Here is a 23,158-nt window from a genome sequence, read left to right on the forward strand (position 1 = left end):
ATCTATGTCTATCATCCTAGGAGCAGCCTACCTGAGTTCAGAGGAGTCCATCCCTAGGAGGCTGCTCACATTCCGGTTTTTTGTTCAGTCATTTTCAGGCATATTCAACTCTCTGTGACTCCATCTGAAGTTTTCTTGGCAAAGATACTAGAGTGGTTTGACATTTCCTTATCCGGATCATTTTGCTTATGAGGAAACTGAGGCAAACAGGGTTAAGTCCAGAGTCACACAGCTAGGAAGTGTCTGAGGCAGATTTGAACTCAGAAAGATGAGTCTTCCTGACTTCAGGCCCAGCACTCTCTCCGTTTTGCCACCTAGCTACCCCACTTTCTGAGGATTGTAACAACTCGTTAAACCATTTACAAAAGCATAAAGGGGTGGCTATCTGCATCCATACAGGTAGTACTGATGAAATAATGGATCTTTTGAAGTATTGAAGACTAGGTTTTTCACCATCACATATGTAGCATATATTTTTGTTGTAAGGGACATAAGCCAGTTCATGAAATGAGAGGTTTGCAATATATAATCTCTAAGGTCATAGGATCATAGCTTTAGTGATGGAAGGAACTTCTAGACCCACCCCCTAATGTTTACAGATGAGGAAACTAATGCCCAGAAAGGTAAATGATTTGCCCATCTTCACTTAGATAGTGACAGGGAAGGAATTTAAACTGGATCCTCTAATTCCAAATATATTACTATTTCAACTGTACCATGCTGCCTCACCAATCTTAAAACCTTTGAACTTACGATCTTATTTATTATACAATCATGTTTGCATATGCGGGTGTATAGAATGAGGGGACATAAAAATAAGTCATTGTAAAGCAGGCTCTGACAGCATTACTCAACACAACAAATGCCAGGCTTCTGCATTCAACCAGACAATATCTGTAGGAGCAGAGTCCCCCAGAGCACCAAGGGTGTCACTGTCATCATCGCAGCTGTTTACCCTGGAACCACTGATGACATGAATGACCTCTTGCTCCTGGGATTCTTCTTGGGTCTCTTTGTCTCTGTCTGTCTGTCTCTCCTTCTGTCACTCTCTTTCTCTCCTCTCCCTGTCTGTCTGCTTCTCTCTCTCTCTCTCTCTCTCTCTCTCTCTCTCTCTCTCTTTCTCCCCCTCTCCCCTTTCTCTCCCTCTCCTCTCTCTGCTATTCTATAATTCTCTATACTTAACAAAAACTGTAAATTTTAAGTACCAAATAGGAGTGAAACATTGTTTTGATGTGTGTTATTTGGATAACTATCTTAATCCTACATTTGAATTTGCTACCCTGCCCCAGCATAATTAAATTTATATGACTAGATTTCTGAAGACCAGTAATCCCAAGGAGGAGTCTGATTTATAACCAGAAATTGTTGATGCTTGCTTTATTTAATGCCAACATTTAAAGTGTATTTTAATATAGTGCAGAATTTGAAGTCAGGAAGACCTGAATTCACATCCAGCCTCAGATATTTGCTAGCTGTATGACCCCAGGCAAGTCACTTAACTTTTGTTTGTCTCAGTTTCCTCATCTGTAAAATAATGATAATAAATTAGCATCTACCTCTCGAGCTTGTTGTGAGAATCAAAGAAGAAAAAATTTGAAAGATGCTTAGAGCAGTGCCAGGCACATAGTAGGTGATTAATAAATTCTTGTTTCCTTCCTTCTTTCCTTGCTACTTCACAGGATTGTTGTGAGAATCAAATGAGTTGATCTATGTAAAGTGCTTTGCAATCCTTAAAGCACTATATAAATACTAGCTATTATTTTGAATACAGAAATTCTTTAGCTATGTCATTATCATAACTTCTAAATAGTTTAACAATTTAACTGTGTTTGTGTATTGGCTCAACCCAATATTTTGTATTGTCCCTGCTAATTATATCAGGTCATGCTCAATTCTAATTAGTAAGGAATCCAAAGCTATGTTGGTTGTGAGTGTATTTGGATACTCTGCATGTTTGTGTGTGTGTGTGTGTGTGTGTGTGTGTGTGTGTGTGTGTGTGAGAGAGAGAGAGAGAGAGAGAGAGAGAGAGAGAGAGAGACTAGATGGTTGCCTGTAACTGAGACAGAAGGGGGATTCACATGTAATTATTTTAATTTATGAAACAAAATTGTGTCATTCAGAATTTTTCAAAATCATAGAATCTTAGAATTTGAAGGGATCTCAGTCCAGATTGTACCTGATTGCAAATCTAAAGCCTATCCAACAATTGGTCATCCAGCCATTGCTTGAAGAATATTGTGAGGTGGGGGGAAGGGGCCTGGGGAGAATAGGAAGGAAAAAGATCACTGCCTCCTGAGTGTGTGGGGTGTTTGTGACCCCCGAAATGATCAAATCAGAGACTTTTTCTTAAGAAAGGCAAAAAAGAGTTTTATTGCTTTCTCATGAGAAAGGACACACCCAGCATTCACTCAAGATGGCTCCAGCCAGGGTGTGCATCTGAGTGTCTTGTAAAGCAGAATATAGACCCTATCTGCAATGTCCCTATCCAAACCCCTTCTCCTCGACCCATTAGCTGGGTATATTAGGGGCACAATCTATTCGCGGGATTCTAACTTCTACATAAGGAAGTTCAAAACAAGTTAGAGGGGAGTGGTCTCTTTGCACAACCAGAACATCCGGTTTAGCCACATGGAACATCCAGTTTAGCCACATGGACCATCCGGTTTAGCCAGAATGTGCTGCAAGGCATCTGGGTGCAGTCTCACAACAGTCATAAGTATGAAAAGTAATTGAGGTCGGGGTTAGTTCATTCCCCTGAGGGGGCTTCACCCTATATTATCCCATTCACTCCCTTATCTTGTTTACATATTTGTGTAAAGCAATAAACCAAGAAATCAGTTAATGAATAACCTAATCTCCCCCTGTCCTCTTTTCTTATCAATTCTGTGGGAACCAAACTGTTAGCATTTCTCACATGAGACAGCCTACAATACTTTGGAATAGCTCTAATTGTTAATGTTTTTGCTTAAGTCTGCTTTTTTTGTTTCACCATCTTTCCATTGTTCATAGTTCTGCCCAACCATGTCAGGCAGGACATGTCTCAACACAGGAGCCCATCAAATACTTGAAGTCAACTATGTTATTCCCCTCAAGTTTTCTCTTTTCTCAGGCCATCCATTGCTCATTTCTTCAGCCAATCTTCATATCATTTATAATCCTAGTTATACTCTTTTGGAAGCTACCCAGCCCTGCAGTGCCCATACTAAAATAATGATACCTAGAATTAAATACATTACTTCTAATATGGTCCAGCCAAGGCAGAATAGAATGAGAGGATCGTCTCCTCAATCCTGGACGTTAGAGTTCTCTCAGTGATACTTCAGATTGCATCAGCTGCCTCAGTTACTATTGATTCCTACCGAGTTTACTGTCCTCTAAAAACTCCAGATCTTTTCTAGCCACACTACTTTAAAGACATACCCCCTCATGCTGCTAAAGGTTTCTTTGTTTTTTTTCCAAACCAAATGCAAGACTTTTCATTCATCTCTTTTAAATTTCATCTTATTGGATCTGGCCTCCCATTGTGGCCTATTTAGTTTTACTTTGTTTTGTTTTTTCTTTGAATCTTGACTCTGTTCTCCAACATTTTGGATATCCTTCCAAGCTTTGTCTCATCTTCAAATCTGATAAGTATGCCATCCATGGCTTCATTTGAGTCATTAACAAAATTGTTAAACAGTACAGGGCCATATATGAAACTTTTTAATGTTATAAACAGGATAAGAATAAAAAGACAAGACTTTCCAATAAACCTGCTACAGGTACAAATCAAATCTGTCTTTGTGTCTGTGCATAATCGCTATTCACATGCTGATTCTACCATCCTGGGGAGACTGACCCCATGATTCAATCATATTTTGACCTTGGCTATAGAGACTGTGGTTTCCTATGTTTTTATTCACTTCGGTCACTTCACCCCTGAGTGAATGTTCCTTTTATAAGAGTCTCAAAACATCCAAGATGGAAGAGAGCTTAGATAGCATCTATTTCAATTCCCTCAATACAGAAACAGGAAACTGAAACCCAGAGAGATGGTTTGCCTTACACAAGGTCACATAGGTAGGAAGGGGCAGAGCCTCACTGGGTGGGACGCAGTTCTTCCAACTTGGAATTCAGGTTCTTTCCACTACACCAGAGTTTAAGCTTTGTTTTGCGCTAAGAAGTGGGTTTAGCTTAATTTTAAGTAGTGTTTAACTGTATAAGCACGCACACACACACACATATATATACATACAAACATATGTACACATATACACGAGCATCTAAGTGGCACAGTAGATAGAGTGCCAGTCCTGGAGTCAGGAAGACTCACCTTCCTGAGTTCAAATCTGGCCTCAGACACTTACTAGCTATATGATCCTGGACAAGTCACTTCACCCTGTTTCCCTTGGTTTCCTCACCTGTGAAATGAGGTGGAGAAGGAAATGGCAAACTAGTCCAGTATCTTTGCCAAGAAAACCCAAATGGGGTCACAGAGAATTAGACACAACTGAAAACAACTGAATAATGCACATGCAAATACATATATACATACATGTGCACACATATACATGCATGTATACATATGTGAACATGTATGCAAACATACAGATGTGAATATATACAAGCATGCTTATTTGTATATGTGCACATACATATATAATATACATATAAATGCACTTTTAGTCGGGGGGAATCAACCTACAAATTATCAAAAGCAATTTTCGTGTTAACAAATATGTAAAAAGATAAAGGTCACAGCAAGGACCCTAAAAATAAAAGCTCATTAGGAGGGGAGTGAGGAATGGAATAAACATTTATATAACTCCTACTATATGCCAATCATTATGCTAAATCTGTATAAACATTGTCTCATTTGATCCTTACAGCAACACTGGGAGGGAAGTAGATGCTGTTATCCCCATTTTACATTGAGGCAAACAGAGGCTAAGTGACTTTCCCAGGATCACACAGCTAGTAAATATCTGAGGCTACATTTGAACTCAGGTTCTGACTCCAGGCCTAGCACTCTATCCACTGTGCCACAAACTTTCAGAAGCCTACATATGGCCACTGCAGATCAGTTCCTACCTATTCCAGCTCAAGATTTCAATCCCAACTATCCCCAAATGGAAAAAAAAGCCCATCACAACCTGACGTAGAAAGAAATGATCTCTTTTCTGAGTCAGTCAGATTCTAAGATTTGTTTTTCTCATGAACTGTACGACCTAAAAATAACCCCCTACACATTTTGCCAAATGTGGAAAGCAAAATTAAAATGATTCTTTTCTGTAATTAAGTTTATAGGAGGCAACTTAGAAGCAGAACACAAATGATAAAGCAAATGTGTCAGGGAGGATGAATAAGCACATGATCTTCTCAGTGGGCACTAAAACCTCATTTTTAAAAATAAGATATTTTTTTAAAAGAGGGAATGTTACTGGGTGGTGTTTAAAAATACTTCTCTAATGCATTTTCTTCAAGTATTTAAAGTGATTTTTGAATTAGGGCATTTTTACTGTACAACTGGCACATTTGCATGTTCAGTGCTTTGATTTAAGAACTAAGAATCAGATTCTTAGAGTAAGAAGGGACCTCAGCAGCCATCTATTAAAACCAATACATTTTTTAAAAAAGGACACTCTGCAGTGTCCTGTTTTCCAAAAGAGCTCATCTAGCCTTTATTTGAAGACTTCCAACAAGTGTATTCTGTCCAGAATGGACATCTTATTCATGGTCTAATTTAACAGGAAATGGCATTAGTCATTCCAAAGATTGTACTCAGTTATATGGTTGAAAGCTTTAACAACAACCACCACCACACAGCATTTATACAGCACTTCCAAGTTTTAAAAGCACTTTACAAATATTATCTCATTTAATGCTCACTACAATCTTACAACAATCTTAAGAAATGGATACTATCCTGCCTTTGATACTTACTAGCTGTATGACCCTGGGCAACTCACTTAACCCTGTTTGCCTCAGTTTTCTCATTTGTAAAATGAGCTGGAGAAGGAAATGGCCAACCACTCCAGTATCTTTGCCAAGAAAACCTCAAATGGGGCCGTGGAGAATCAGACACTACTGAAACAACTATAAAACAACAAAAATCTTAAGAAGTAGGTATTATTTTTATAGTTTATAGATGAGAAAACTGAAGCAAATGGAGATTAAGTGACTTACCCAGGGTTACACAGCTAGTAAATATCTGAAACCAGAACCGAACTCAGGTCTTTCTTACTTCATGACCATCTTTCTTTACAGCTTCACCTAATGCCTTAATAATTGAATCCCCACGACCAAGGCCATCGCAGGATAGTCTAATCTAAGATCAATCCTTAGGAAAAGCATAAAGCGGATGAAATGTACCTCTCCTATCATATACCACTCTGTTCTTCTATCTTCACTCACATGCTAGATATTTATCCTACATCCCATTCCTATTCAAGTAGAGAATTTTTTTAAAATATTAACCATACATAACGTACTAGCTCTTCAGAGACAAAAATAAGTCCCCTCCCGGGATTATTTGCCTTTTATAGAGAATAGGGAACTCTTAAAGATCAAATAAAGAATGGATGATAAATGAGACACCTACATCCTCACAGAGGGGTGACAGATTCAAGAGAAAAATGAGATATTTTTGAACGTGGCCAATGTGGCGAGTTGGTTTGCTTAACTATTTATATTTGTTAAAGGGATTTTCTTTCTTATTTTCCAATGAAAGGGTGGTATAGAGGGAGAAAGAAAAGAAATGCTTATTAATTGACAAAATAAAAATTGATTTAATTTATGTAATCATGGGAAGACAGGAAGTAAGAATGAGATTTTGGGGCCAGAGGTACTAACAATTCAACTACCCCTAGAATCCAGCCCTATCCAGCCAATACCAGAGCCATTGGGTTATTTGGGATAGTTATTTTCCTACCTCTTGGATTATCTCTGAAGGATGTAACAGCCTTTGAAAAAGTAAGTAAGGCAGTAAGCCAAAACTCACTGGAGAGGTTTGAAAGAAACTAGCTGTGTGTAGACAAGGATCAGTTGGAGGTTTGAGGAGCTTCTGTGCCACTCAGATAGCAATATAAAGGAATCCTACCCTATTTCTGAAGACAGGAGGAATGGAAAATGGAAAGAAAAGGCCCCAGAAGGGAATTAATCATTGAACTATGGCTTGAATAAGGCAAACACACTTCAACATTTTCCCGATCAGGAAATGTAGAAGCTGTGGCCTGAGGTGTTTATTTATAAAAGGAAAGAATTAGAACCCAGGGCACCATATGGCAATTGAGATATTCTTAGAGTAAGTCACTAAAAATGGAAGTGATTTGAAGCTTTTCTCTCTTCTTCGAGGGTTCTTTGAAAACAAAAGTCCTAATGCTTCCAACTGTAGCAAACATCAAACCGAAGGCTATTGTCCTACCTTTAACAAATGGTTGTTTATCAAATATCAAATTCTATGAGTCACTAGCTTACAAAAAGGGGTTTATTCTTTATTTTCTTTTATGCAGTTTTGTTTAGTTTATAGCTTATGTTTTAAAGTTAATTGGGAGTTTCTGGGGCCAGGGAAAACAATGAAAATATTCAAGTATCAAAAAAAAATCATCTTGAGCTCACCAAAAAAGGGGACTTATATTTTATCCACTGAATTTAGAAGATTTTCCCAACAAATTAGTCAAAGAAATCCTTCACAATCATTTTTCCTGAAGAGAGTGGAGATAAATACAATCATCCTATCTCATAGAATCATAGTATTGGAGAGATTGATCTAGAAGGTACATCAGAGACCACGTAGTGCAACCCCTTAATTTACAGATAACAAAACTCAAGCCCAGGGAAGTCAAATGACCTCCCCAGAGTCTCCCAAATACGACTAAGCGTCTGAGGCAGAATATGAACCCAAGTCCTCTGACTCCAATGCCAGTACTCTTTCTACCTTACCACAGTATCTCTCCGAGCCTATCCAGGGGCAAAGTTTTTTAATGACCATAAGCCCCTTTCCAATCCTGGGGACAGACCTGGGGGGAGGATGGTAGCCCTTGGCCAGGAGTTCAGAAACTCTAAGAATTATGCATGAGGCACTGTGCTAGGAAAGATGGTGTCATGATATATCCCATGATTTTTCCACTAGCTTGCACATCTCCTCTTTCTCTGAATACTTCAAAAAAAAAAAAACTTAGACGTCATTTTATATAAATTGTTCACAATGTTGGCATTCCTGCCTAATACTGATTCTACCACACAGAGAATAAATATGACAGTCAGGCTTGTTTAAAACAGCTCTGTTCTCTGTATTTTAAAAGAAAGGCTTGCGAATATTTTCCCTGAGAACAGTGAAGGAATAATTCGGCTCTAGTCCATCCACTCTATCAAACTCCTGCTCTAAATCCCCAGATAAGATGGTGATTATCATAGTTGTCATTTTGGGGGAAGGGGATAACTCATGTATTTTGAGATTTGCTGCCCAAAATTTGCCAGCTTAGTCCATGTGTTTATAATGCATTTTTTCATTAGTTCACATGATTTCCTTCCATTTGCACTTTACTAGGCTTCAGTATGCAGGTAATTGAAGAAATAATAAAACCCTCATAAAAGCACTCATGGTATGCTTTCCTCACAATAATCCTGTGAGGTAATTAGTGCAAATAATTCCATTTTGCAGATGAGGAAAGTTTAGAGATTGTTAGGTGGTTTATCTAAGGTCATGTTGATAATAAATGATAGAGCCAGGACTATAATTCACTTCTGCTTTTTCCATTATATCACATCTGCTTCTCCTAAGAGTTTAAATAGGAAGACTCCACTGATTGCTTATACTCCTGTCATAAGGATAAGACCAAAATCTTATATAGAATAGGTAAACAGTAGATAAAAATGGGTAGATAGCTTTGTTTTGGTATCAATTAGTAGAGAGAATTCCCTGATGAGAAATCTTCTTCCAATACAGCTTGTCAACTGCCTTGGAAGTTAGTCTTACACTGAGACAGCGGCCCGAGGTCACACAAATTGTGTTTGTTAGAAGTGATTCTTGAACACTCGTCTTCTTGACTAAAACCAACCCCGTATCCACTATGCCACATTTTTTCTACATAGACAGAAAGACAGACATCGTTGTCTTGGAAAGAATCTTGGACTTAGGGTCAGTCCATTTCCAGGTTTTCCACAAGATAACTATATAACCTTGGACAAACCATTTCCATTTTCAAAGCCTCAGTTTCCTCATCTACAAAATGGGGGAAATAATATCTGTATTGCATACTTCATAAGAACATTGTAGGAAGACTATTTCATAAACTTTTAAGGCATTCCAGAAAAGTGACTACTCTAAGGAGGCAGTTGCAACATACTAATAAGAGCACTGGATGGAGAATCTTGAACTCTGTTGCTGTTGTCATTTTTCAGTGATGTCCAACTCTTCGTGACCCATTTGGGGTTTTCTTGGCAAAGATTCTAGATTGGTTTGCCATTTCCTTCTCCAGTTTATTTTACAGATGAGGAAACTGAGGCCCAGGGTCACACAGCCAGTGTCTCAGGCCAGATTTGATCCCAACTCTTCCTGACCCCAGGCCCAACACTCTATCCACTGTGTCACCCTAGCTGTCCTACCATTTATTTCAAAGTGTGATTGAAAAATACCTCAAGGTTTATAAAGCTCTTTACACACATGATCTCATTTGATTTTCTCATCACCCTCTGAGTTAAACATTATCCCCATTTTACAAATGAAGAAGCTCAGGTTCTAAGTCCAATGGCTTATTCATAGCTACATAGCTAGCAAAACATGGAGCCAGATTATGATCTCTGATCTTTCTCATCTTAAGCTCATATCATTCTTCCATGACACCACACCCTTGGGCAAGTTACAGAATCAGAGAATTTCAGAGTTAGAAGAGTCCTCGGAGGCCATTTAACCTAGCCTGTAGCTGAACAAGGATCCCTTCTATAACATAGCCTGTCATCTAATCTTCAGCCAGAGACTTTTGGGGAGAGAGAATCTCTTTTCTCTCAACGCAACTCATTACTCTTTGACTAGTTAGTTGTTCAGGAGTTTCTCCTTAAATCAGTGAGTCAATCAGTCAACCAGCTTCTTTTAAGCACTTAGTTCTGCCCCCTAGAGCCAGGCAAAACAAGTCTAATCCTTCTTCCAGGGGAGAGTCTTTCATATACGAGGTGTCCCAAAAGTCTTAGTGCAGTTTTCTGTTCTCACATCCTTCCCCCCATCCCCTTAAATTTTTCTTCAGGTTAAACCTCGAAAGTTCAACTAACTGTCTCATAGCATGATCTTAAGGCCCTTCACCATTTAGGTTGCTCTCTCCACTTTGTAAATATCTTAATATGCAGCATCCAGGAAGAAAAGGAGGAAACAAGCATTTATTAAGTGCTTGCTGTGTGCCAGGCACTGTGCTAAGGATTTCACTCTCAATGCACCCTGGCCAGAACAGAATAGATCAAGACTATGACTTCTTTAGTTCGGTTTCCCATGCCTCTCTTGATGCAGTCTAAGAGCTCAATAGCTTTGGGAGGAAGCCAGAGCACACTGTAGACTCAGATCAATCTTATAGTCCACTAAAAGTTCCACTTTCTTTTTTCTCACCTGAACTACTTATTAGCCAAATTTTCCTCCATTTTATATTTGTGAAATTGTCTTCTTGAACCCATGTAAACACTACATTTATCCCTAGTAAATTCAGACTCAATCCAAGTTCTAACCTTGAGATCTTTTTGAATCCTGATTCTGACATCTAGTATATTACCAGTATCTCCTACTTTTGTAATCAATCCTTTTGTAATCAACATTTATTAAGTGCCTACTATGTGCCAGATGGTGTAATTAATAAGTATGCCATTTATGTTAAACAGTACAAGGCTAAGCACAGATCTATAGGTCACTCCATTAGAGACATCCTTCCGGGTTAACAGTGAAGCATCAGCAACAACTACTTGAGACCTGCTATACAACCAGTTTGGAATCTATCTATCTGCACTATCAGCTAGCCAACATCCCTTTATCGTTTCAAAAAAATAGTAATAAAGTGAGAAACCTCTATGTCAGTTTGCACTCAGAGTTCCTATCAGTTCTTTCCCTGGAGGTGGGTAGCATTTTTCATCACGAGTCCTTTGGAATTGTCTTGAATCATTGTGTTGATCAGAGCAGCCAAGTATCATCATTACAATATTGTTGTTACTATGTACAATGATCTCCTAGTTCTGCTCTCTTTACTTTGCACCAGTTCATATAGGCCTTTCCACACTTTTCTGAAACCATCCTGCTCATCATCTCCAATAGCACAATAGTACTCCATCACAATCATATGCCACAACTTATTCACTCATTCCCCAATTTATGGGCATCTCCTCAATTTCCAATTCTTTGCCACTACAAAAAGAGTTGTTATAAATATTTTTTACATGTTGGTCTTTTCCTTTTTCTTCAATCTCTTTGGGGTATAGATCTAGTAGTAATATTGCTGTGTCAAAGAGTATGCACAGTTCTATAGCCCTTTGGGCATAGTTCCAAATTGTTTTCAGAATGTTTGGACCAGTTCACAACTCCACCAATAATTCATTAATGTACCTATTTCCTCTCATCCCTTCCAGCATTTGTCATTTCTGATAGCTGTGAGGTGGTACCTCAGAGTTATTTTAATTTGCTAATCAATAGTTAAAGTGTTTTTTTTTCATATGACCATAGATAGCTTTTTGATTTCTTCTAAGAACTGTCTGTTCACATATTTTGACAATTTATCAATTGGGGAATGTTCTAATTTGTATAAATTTGACGCCTATTTCCTATATATGTTTGAGAAAAGAGGTCTTTATCAGAGAAACTTGCTGTAAAAATTTTTGACATTACTTCATTATCTATGATACCTTTTATCAAAATGTAGTTTCCCTGATTATCTCTTTCAATTAGGTCTGTTTTTGCTTTTGCTTTGTCTAAGATCATAATTGCTGCCCCTGACTTTTTTTTTTTACTTTCAGCTGAAGCAGATTAGATTCTGCTCCAACCCTTTACTTTAACTCTGTGTATATCTTTCTGTTTCAAGTCTCTTTCTTGTAAACAACATATTGTTGGATTCTGATTTCTCATCCATTGTGCTATCTGCTTCCATTTTATGGATGAGCTCATCCCTCCTACACTCACAGTTATGATTTCTATGTATTTCCCTCCATCCTATTTTATTCTGTTTATCCTTATCTCTCTTTTTATCCTGTCCATCCTCAAAACTTAGTTTTGCTTCTGACCACTGCCTCCTTTAATCTGGCCTCCCTTTTATCATCCCCCATGCTTTTCTCTTATTCCCTTCCCCTCCTATTTCCCTGTTGGGTAAGATAGATTTCTATACTCAACTGAGTGTGTGTGTGTGTTTGTGTATATGCGTGTGTATGTATGTATGTATGTATGTATGTATTATATGTGTGTATATATGCAACTTGCAAGAACTATTTAACCTGCCAGTGCCACCATGCCAGGTTGGATGGGGAAGGAGCCAGGCTGGCCAGTGAGCTATGTTTACTGAAGTTGTTATGCATTAAAATTACAATATAGTATATATACATGTATGTATAATGAATGTATATATACACACATGAACACAGAAATATGTGTATATGTACATATGGATGCACACATACTATATATGATAAAGTAATAACATTTTATTTGCACGCACACACATACACACACACACACACTGAGGCAACTAGGTGAAGAAGTGGATAGATTGCTGGACTGGTAATCTGGAAGACCTAAATTAATACCCTGGCATAGATGCTTACTCAGCTGTATAACTCTAGGCAAGTCACTTAACATCTCTCATAGTTTTCTCAGCTATTGTAATAGCATCTACCTCCCAGAGTGGTTATGAGAACAAAAGAAATATTTATAAAGTGTTCTGCAAATCTTAAATTACTATATAAATGCTAGCTATTCTTAATAATAACATTGATATTAGTATTATTCATATCACAAAATAAAGCTTGAGTCAGGGATTAGGAACTGGATGGACTGGCATAAGCCAATGTAAGCAAGATTAGAAACTTTCACAGGAGGCAGAAGATGGAAGCATGGAAACAGCATCTTTATCCAATTCCTTCAATAAAGTGTGAGAAGTGGAGTTTTCTTTCCTGAAGGGTACCCCAGAGGCACATTGATACACCCTAAAAAGAAGAGTTAGGGAGAAAAAGGCTTTTTATAAAAGTTCAGCATAATGAGCACTGGTCTTCTGTATACAATTCTATTTTTAAATGTAAGAAGGATATTTCATCAGTTCATTAAAAAGGTACAGTTTCCATAATTATTCAGATTGTCTCCTTTTTGCTTACTTTTTAGCTGTGGTTAAGAATTATATAATGCAGAAACCTGATTAAAATGTGCAACATTCATAAGAAGGCTTTTCCATTTTCAGAATGTTTTCACTCAGGAGATACAACATGGAAATGAATCTGAGTCTCACTAATATTAATATAATTACATGTCTAATTCTATAAATATGGGATAATGCTATTGTAAATAAGTTATTGCCGAAGGCTTATTTAAACACCATTAACTTCATTTGAATACTGAGTTAATTTTAACAACCATTATGCTTTATTCCAGATTTAGCTAATCCTATCAATGTATTTTTCCCTTTATAGAATTCGCCAGCTGTTGGTAGGGTTCTGGGTACTTCCACTGTTTACTAATTTTACTTCAAAGATAAACATTTAGGTTGATGTAGTTGTGACATTTCCAGTCACGCAAGTCCATTGACTTCAATAGCAGAATCACAAATTTTCAATATTGGAATAGGTTTTACAAGTCATCTAGTGCAGGGGTTCTTAACCTTTTCTGTATGTCACAAACCCCTTCTCAGAATAATATTTTAAATGCATAAAATAAAACATGCGAGATTACAAAAGAAACAAATTATATTGAAATATAGTTGTCAATTAAAAAAAAACTCAAGTTCATGGACCTCAGATTAACAACCCCTGAATTCTAGCCCAACCCATACTTGAAAAAGAATCCCAACTGTTGCATATGGGCTAAAAGGTCCTACTTTTTGTTTTTTCCTACTTTTGCCTGAAGATCTAGTCCATCGTACCCTTAGATAGTTCTGTTAGAAATTTTGTCCTTAAATCTCTTAAAATAGTACAATGTAGGATAGCAGAGAGAGGACCTGGCCTTGGAGTCAGGAAGACCTGAGTTTAAGTTCAGTCTCTGGCACATACTACTTGTATAATCACAAACAAATCACCTTGCCTTTCTGCCCTGGGCAGCTCAACAAAAAAATGAGTTACGGATCATTTGCTGATCTGCACTGTAACAGTGGAGGAAGTTTCCACCCTGGAACTTCCCCCATGGAGAGAGACCTAGGGATTTTATATAATACTTGAAGGCATATAAAACACCTTCTTCACAATAAGGTGAAGTGATTAGGGCTTGGTCAGTGCTACCCAACTAGATGTCTTAGATCTGGGATTTTTAAAAAAATAAAACTCTTAAGACCATTTATTATTACGATTCTCTTAAAAGTGTTGATTTTAGAAGTCATGGAACTAAATGCCCACCCAGCTAGACTTTTTTTTATTTCATTCTGTTAATCATATATCTCTTTTATATTTTATCTTTCCCAAAGACTAAGTACATGATGGTTGCAGAAAATAAATCTAAAAACCAAAAACACTGAAATTTTTCTAACTTCTTTAGTTTAGGATTTATTTTACACACATAAAACCAGGGTAAATATAGAGAAGGCAATACTCCACATTTAATTCTATTATTCAACAGGCTAGGTAGTTGCTTGAGTTCTGCTAACTTTTTTATTTTGTGACTTTGAGCAACTCACCATACCACTCTGGACCTTGGTTTCCTAATCTATAAAATGAGAAGAGTTAGCCAGGGATGTGGAACCTGCAGCCTCGAGGCCACATGTGGCCTTCTAGGTCCTCGGGTGCAGCCTTTTGACTGAGTCCAAGTTTTACAGAACAAATCCTTTTATTAAAGGGATTTGTTCTGTGAAGTTTGGATTTAGTCAAAGGGCCACACTGGAGGACACAGAGGACCACTTGTGGTTTCAAGGCTGCAGGTTCCACACCCCTGAATTAGACAATCTCTAAGGTCCCTTCAAGCTTTATGTTTCTATGACCTACGACTTTAGTGCTGCTAAACAGATCTACTAATATTAGTGCTGCAGACAACTTTTTTTCCAATTTCTCAGAGTGGAGATTGTATTTTATAGTCTAGTTAAGTCTGTATATTTAGCCCAGAAAAAAAAAATTGACAAGGGAGGTGAGGGAGAGTAGAAGAGTAAATAGGGTTGAAACTAAACGACCACCATCAAGTATCTGAAGATCAGTCATGTGGGGAAAGTTTGAGATTGGTTCTGCTTGGAGCCAGAGAGCCACCCGGACCAATGAATCAAAGTTGCAGATATGCAGATTTAGGCACAATGTAAGTAAAACTTCCTTAATAATTAAAAGCCCTCCAAAAGTAGAATGGTTATCAGAGGAGGTAGTGAGCTCCATATCTGTAGAGGATTCTCAGCAAAGGCTGAATGATGTCATAATGAGAAATTCTCAGCAAAGGCTGAATGATGTCATAATGAGAATGTTATAGCAAGGTATGGGTGGGAGTAATTGCTTTTAACTCGAAATTCTGTGATTACTTCCTGTTTGAGAATCTGGGGGTGGAGGAAGAACTTCTAGCTACTACATCTTCTTGCATTCTAATTCTGTTAAAAATGTCATGGGGCAGGGGCAGGGGTGATCACAGTTTTGTCTAGGCCTGTGCTCTTAATGTTATTATTTAGTGTTTTCATGTAGAGTCAGCAGTATGCCCCACATGTTGAAAACATTAAAACCACTCGATAACACATGTGAATTCATAATGCTCTCCTAAATTATCCAAGAAATGTCATTTTAAGAGGTAAAAATCAATACATGTATTTTGGTTCATTAGCCAAGTACATAATGGCTATTTCTAGCATCTCCGCAGACCCTTTGTTTAACCAGACTGTGTAGCAATGCTTGGCCTGAAGCATTTCTATTTTTAGCTCTAATGGAACAGTCTTAAATTGCTTATTTTCTGTTTACTAAAGTCAGCCAATTTGTTACCATGGAAACTATGACAAGTGCCATAGCTAACTGTTTTATTAAGTGGATTGAAGATACAGCTGGAAAACTTGAAGGTGTAGCATGTCATTTTTAATACATATAGCACTACCTTCCATAAATACCATATTCACATTTATAGAAAATATGAAATTAGTTATAAAGGAAGTTCTCTACATTTTGGATTTGGAGGCTCTAGTATTTGACTGTCTAAATTTCAATTGACAGCAATCTTCAACTTGTTCAGAGGCTGAGTTCCAAAAGTTCATTATTAAACCAGTTACTTGTAATGCAGAACACATTTTCTCATAGAGACAATGTTATCAACGAGGGCTGGGTTTCTAGGTTAGCTAGGTTAATGGAGATGAAGCATAAAACTAATAATACTAACCTGCCTCAGTTTATATTATCCAAAGCACACATGGGTTTCCTAGGCTAAAATGACAACTGTGTATTAGAGATACAGGACAACTAGCAAGGCCAAGGAGTTTTAGAACATGCCTGAATAAGGTATAATAATTAACATTTATAGTGCACTTTAATATTTTCAAAGCACTGCATCTAAATTATCTTATGATTTCTTCCATGAAGCCAAAGCTAAATGGTATTAGCATTATTTGAGGGGCCTTTGTCATAGTCTGTTTCATTATGTGAGTTGGAAGAAAGGAAAAGAAAGTAAAGTGAGGTGTTGCCCATGGATCAAGTTGAGCTAGACAAATCCTATTGTCTCTTTATTCTGACAATGAGATTCTGTGATTTGGAGTCCTAGAAAGAGGAACTAGAATTTTCTCAGTCTCATGAGCTTGGTCTCCCCAGGAAAAATTTTGAAATAAATCAAACTTATCTTTGATGTCCTCTCACATCATTTTTGTGCTCCTCTAACACCCCCTAGTGTCCTTCTCCCCAAGTTCTTAAGCACCCAAGTACCCTCGTGTTATCTTTAAGTCTCTTACTCGGGCATTGCATACCTCTTTTTTCCCCTCAGTCAAAACTCCCATAAACGTTTAGTACAACAGATCTCTGCTAGAGTAAGGAGGAACATAATTTGTTTGAACTAATACATAATAATATATGGATGATGGATAGCACCATAACCCTCCTAGAGGCAATCTGCATTTTTTAAAAAGGGTATTTGTTAACCCAAATGAATCTTTCATTGTTTGAATTTTTAGGCAGTACAGGAAAGTGACCAAAAAAAAAAAAAAACTCTGTCACCTCAGGGAAGAGGTTTTTTTTTGGGGGGGGGGGTTGTTGAGGATGATAATCATACAAGTCCTTCCCTGGGAGTCAGATTCCCTAAGGCATTCAAGTGTTTCAAAGCTTCTGTCCTCCCATTTTCGACCCCAAAGATTTCTTGTATCTTCCCACTTTTTCTGCAATGGCTACCATGACATTAATAGAGGGTTCTTTCAATAAATTGGTCTGAGACAGTGGTAGAAGTGCCCATTTGTATGGAAAGAACTGGCTGAAAATTAAATCAGTACTAGGTAATGAGGATAAAAATATTGTTTTGTTTTCCCAATTATGTTGTTGTGTAAAGCTTCTATCACAAGGTTATCTTGTTGATTGAAGAGATCAAATTAGCATCTTTATTTTTAAATTAACAGTCAATGTAATCTACAATTTAATATAGTCCTCTAATTTAATAAAGGATTCCTCTCCCGCCCCCCAATCCCCATAGTTTAGATGATGTGACTTTAGCAGGCTACATTAGAGCCAGGGGAAAAAAAGTAATTGGGAAAGAATTGCAATAGCATATTAAAACTTTTGAATTCATTATTAATTTTCAACAGGTGAAGGGGATGAGGTGGATTTGCTAGGCAGCCTTTGAGTAGCGGTATATCTATCAAGTCTTTGCTTTGTCCTTTAGTAGTTATGTGAGCTCTCAGATCCATTTCATCTGCAAAACGGGGGTGATGATACTTCTGCTTAAAAGCATTGTGAGAACAAACTGTTCAAACATTTTGTAATCTGTTAAGGTGACATATAAAGGTAAGCTATTAATAATAATCATAAATTGGTACATGAGCCAAATGAGTAACTACAGAATTTCAAAGTTAGAAGGGTCCTCCATAGCCCTCTAGACAACATATTCTCTACATCAAAACCAACAAATGGTCATCCAGTCGTTGCTTGGATAGCACCTTTCGGGGGAGCCCATTACTTCCCAAGGTAGCCCATTCCACTTTGGGATAGTTCTGGCTCTTGGAATGTCCCTCCTTAAAATTTTACCTACAAGAAATTGGGTTTTATTCCCCAATTGATAAATGGTCAGAGAATATGAACAGGCAGGTTAGAGGAAGAAATTAAAGCTCTCCATAATCATATGAAAAAATATTCTAAATCACTATTGATTAGAGAAATGCAAATTAAAACAACTCTTAGGTACCACATCACACCTATCAGATTGGCTAACATGACATGGCTAACAAACAGGAAAATGATAAATGCTGGAGAAGATGTGGGAAAATTAGAACACTAATGCGTTGTTGGTGGAGTTGTGAACTGATCCCAACCATTCTAGAAAACAATTTGGAACTATGCCCAAAAGGTTATAAAAATGTGCATACCCTTTGACTCAGCAATACCACTTCTAGGGTTGTATCCCAAAGAGATCATAAAAATGGGGGAAAGACCCACATGTACAAAAATATTTATAGTAGCTCTTTTGTGGTGGCCAACAATTGGAAATTGAGGGGATACCCATCACCTGGGGAATGGCTGAACAAGTTGTGGTATATGAATGTAATGTAATACTACTGTGCTATAAGAAATGAGGAGCAGGCAGACTTCAGAAAAACCTGGAAAGACTTATATGAACTGATACTGAGTGAAGTGAGCAGAACAAGAAGAACATTTACACACAGTAGCAGCCACATTTTGTAATGACAAACTTTGATAGACTTAGCTCTTCTCAGCCATGCAAGGATCTAAGACAACTCCAAAAGATTCATGATGAAAAACACTATTCACATCCATAGAAAGTACTGTGGAGTTTGAATGCAGATTGAAGCATACTATTTACTCTTTTTTTTTTCTTCTGTTTTGTTTTGTTTCCTCTTTCTTATAGTTCCTCCTATTGGTTCTAATTCCTCCTTACAACATGACTACTGTGAAAATATGTTTAATGGAAATGTATATGTAGAGCCTATATCAGATTGCGTGCCATCTTGGGGAGGAAAGAGAGGAGAGAGACAGAAAAAATTTAAAACTAAATTCTTATGGAAGTTAATGTTGAAAATTAAAAATAAATTAATTAATTAAAAGAAAAAAGAAAGAAATTGGGTTTTATAAATGTGTATGTTAGATTAATGTTTAAAAAGACATTTTTAAATGCTTAGAATCCCTTTGTTTTAAGGGAAAAGGGTAAGTTAGGTGGCACAGTAGATAGAACACTGGAATTAAATTGGAATCCCCTTTCAGATACTTTTGTGCAAGTCATTTTAACCTCCCCCGGCCTCAGTTTCCTTCTCTCTAAAATAGAGATGATAATAATAGGACCTACCACTCAGGGTTGTTGTGAGGATAATTGGGATAATATCTGTAAAGAGTTTTTCAAATCCTAAAATACTATATAAATGCTAGCTAATATCATGGGGGAAATAAATTATTAATAGTAAGAGAGAAGGCAAGTGAATCTGATATTCATTACCTACAGATAAGATGACAGGTTTGTCTACACAATATTTCCCCCAAAAATCTGTGTTTTTCAGATATTTGTGTAGTATGCCATAAAATGAAATTCAGATTAATGGTAAATTGCATATAGTACACAATATTTTTTTTAGGGTAATTATCTCAGAGAGAAAAATCCATAGAGATTTCTTATGATCTTGAAATTCTGCATATTTAAGGGATTAAAAATTGTTTCTTCTTCTCCTTAGGGTCAACCTTCATTTGTAACACTCACATAATTCCAGTAAAAAACCAAGAGGGAGTGGCTATGATGTTCATCATCAATTTTGAATATGTGACTGATGAGGAGAATGCTGCCTCCCCAGAGAGGTTCAACCCAATATTACCAACAAAACCTATAAATCGTAAGTGTGAGGGAAAAGAAATATTCCTAATGTTATCATTGTCTCCCTGTCATTTCATTCTTTGTCATCTCTGGTAAAACTTCAGATTATGTTTTAATTTGTGAATGAACACGATTTTTTTATGAAACTGCTATATCAGGGGTTCTTAAACTGGGATGGCTTATTGAATAGAGTACTGGATGTGGAGTCAGGAAGACCTGAGTTCAAATCCAGCCTGAGACACTTAATAACCGTGTCACCCTAGGCAGGTCACTTAACCCTGTTTGCCTCAGTTTCTTCATCTGTAAAATGAGCTGGAGAAGGAAATGGCAAACCATTCAAGTATCTTTACCAAGAAAACGCCAAATGGGGTCATGAAGAGTCAGACAACTGAAAACAACCGAAAAAAATGGAGACCCATAAACCTGGAAGAGGAAAAGTAATAGAGTTTTATTTTCACAAACCTTTAACTTAATTTTAGCATTTCTGTCAATTGTGATTTTAAAAAAACAAAAACCAAACATTCTTCTGAGAAGGAGTCCATGGGCTTCACCAGTCTGCCAAAGGGGTCCACGACATAAAAAGTTTTACAGCCCCTGCTATAGGACGTGGCTGTTTTTACACTTAACACTTCACTCTAAAGAACAGGATTTTCTTTCAGTTTGCAAATCTACTTCACTTTATCCATGTCTGCACAGCACAAACTGAACTAGAGATGTGGCCATTTAATGGGTAATTTGATCAAGGAAAATATTCAAATGAAATACAACATGGCCTTGTGGAGGTAGAGCTGACCTCAACTTGGGTTCGAGTCTTACCTGAGACTTCCTGGCTTAATGACCCTATGCAAATCACTAAACCTCTAAGTGCTGTAGGAACCACCCTAAGACTGTATGCTACAAAGAGAAGTAACCCAGCCCCGAACTTATCAAGGAAGTTTCCTCACCCAGGAGCTCCCTATACCAATGAAATGGAAGGTCTGATCATTATTCCCATCCTAAATAGCTAAAAGAAACCATTCAGGTCTAAAACTCTGCTATAGCATTTCTACATAGATCAAAGGCAGTTACCATATCCCATGTGGACAGACACTTCTCTAAATTCAATTAACATTTATCAAGCATCTACTTTGTAAAAACAAAACCAAAATGGTGCTAAGTACTAGAGTACAAAGATAAAAATGAAACAATCCCTGCTATCAAGAAACTTTGTATTGGATTGGAATGAGGAGAAGGGTGCAAAAGGGGAGAGAAGAACCTCAAAGATATGGAATTTTATCAGTGTAAGTAGGCCCTCCATCAATCAAGACCAGCATATTGTCTAGATTAATTACGGTGGTCAAAACAATTCATCACCTCATGACCAACCTCTGGGAATTCACCTCTCTAAAATTTAGCTAGATGGATCAATTTTCAGATAATGTTCAGACTGTCCTCAGTCAATTAATTAGTCTACAAAAATTTATTAAGTATGTACTATGTGCCAAGCACTGTGCTAAGGGCTGGGAATACAAATACAAGCAATAAGAAAAACCCTCAAGAAGCTTACATTCAGATGGGGAAGACAACAGTAAAAGTAAAGAGATGGGAAAAGGGGGCAGAAGGTACTGGGGTCATACTCCAAAACTTTCTGACTTTACAGGACCTACCAAAACTTTTAATCCATTGAAATAACCTTCAAGAGTCAGTCCAAAACTTGGACCCAAAGGAAAACTGAGAAAATGCACCTCCCTCCCTGCATTGCAGAGATGGGAAAATATAGATATAGACCATTGTCTTATGTTGTCAAACATGTTATGAGTTGCCTAGTTTTGTTGAACTGCTTTTTTTGTAAATCTTTTGTTGCTACTGTTAATGTTTGCTACAAGAAGTAACAAAGAGGAAGAAGAGGAATATATTCAAAAATGAATGTGATATATAAAAGGTATCAATAAAAATAAGATATTTTTAAGCATATAAGCTCACTTCCACATTCCGCAGTGAAGTACTGGAGTAGTATTTCAGCAAAAGATAGCAAAAATAGCTGGTTCAAGAATTGTGTGACTATTCATTTGTGTTTTGGTTTTGATTAATACAGATCACCATACAGTCTATACATATGTATAACTCTATGCAATTAATACTGATAAAAAAAAACCTGAATTGCTACAAAATGATAATCATTGGCTCTGGCACCCAGCTACAAGTGCCAACAATAATGAGGACATTTGGAAAAATGTTTGTGGTTCAGTCCTTTTCAGTTGTGTTCATGTCTTTGTGACCCTATTTGACGTTTTCTTGGTAAAGATACTAGAATGACTTGCCATTTCCTTCTGCAGCTCATTTTACAGATAGAGAAACTGAGGCAAATAGGGTTAAGCGACTTGCCCAAGGTCACACTGCTAGTAAGTGTCTGAGGCTAGATTTGACCTTGGAAAGATGAGTCTCCCTGACTCCAAGCCCAGCACTAATATTCACTGTGCCACCTAGGGGCCCACAGTTGGAAATACCTCAGTTCTATATGTTTTGACATTCAATCAACAGGCATTTAGTAAATGTTTTCTATGAATCAGGGACTGTGCTAAGTTCTGGGAATACAAATGCGAGAATAAAGAAAAACAGTCCCTGCCTTGAAGAAGTTGGGACACAGCTCAGAGAAAAAGACATGCCTTGTCTGGGGTATTCTCCTTCAAAGGAAGCTCATCCAATCAGAGCAAGAGGCCGCACAGGAAGAGGGTACTTCCAAGTGTTAGTTCCAGGGCTAGAGTGAGTTTCTAGGAAGAAAAGTTTTCTGGGGGATGTCAGAGAAGGTCCAGAGTGCAACCTGAAGAGAAATGGGTTTTGCTAAATGACCACAAAGATGCCACCTGTCTTGCAAAAGAAACTGCATTTGATATTCACTTTCCCAATTCATGGGATCATGGGATTTAGGGTACAAATGGATTTTAAAGATTGCCTAAACTGCCCAACATCAAGCAGGTTGTAAGAGGCAGGACCGGTATTTGAACCCAAGTTTCTGCAGCCAGATGCAAAGTTCTTTGCTTAATTACATTATAGCAACATTTGTATTTCAATATGTTAGGAAAG

The 23,158-nt window shown here is 37.4% G+C and overlaps 1 protein-coding gene across 1 annotated transcript in view; it reads left to right on the plus strand.

Moving 5' to 3' along the window:
* The window catches only part of KCNH7 (potassium voltage-gated channel subfamily H member 7), a 602,696-nt gene that overhangs the window by 377,737 nt on the left and 201,801 nt on the right, over positions 1 to 23,158 (plus strand). Inside the window, exon 3 of the mRNA XM_027866015.1 lies at positions 19,959 to 20,114. Within this exon, the coding sequence (XP_027721816.1) occupies positions 19,959 to 20,114 (156 nt within the window). The remainder of the gene's footprint in view (positions 1 to 19,958; positions 20,115 to 23,158) is intronic.

The sequence above is a fragment of the Vombatus ursinus genome, unplaced genomic scaffold, assembly GCF_900497805.2.
Source record: "Vombatus ursinus unplaced genomic scaffold, bare-nosed wombat genome assembly UNPS02014779.1, whole genome shotgun sequence".
Taxonomy (NCBI): domain Eukaryota; kingdom Metazoa; phylum Chordata; class Mammalia; order Diprotodontia; family Vombatidae; genus Vombatus; species Vombatus ursinus.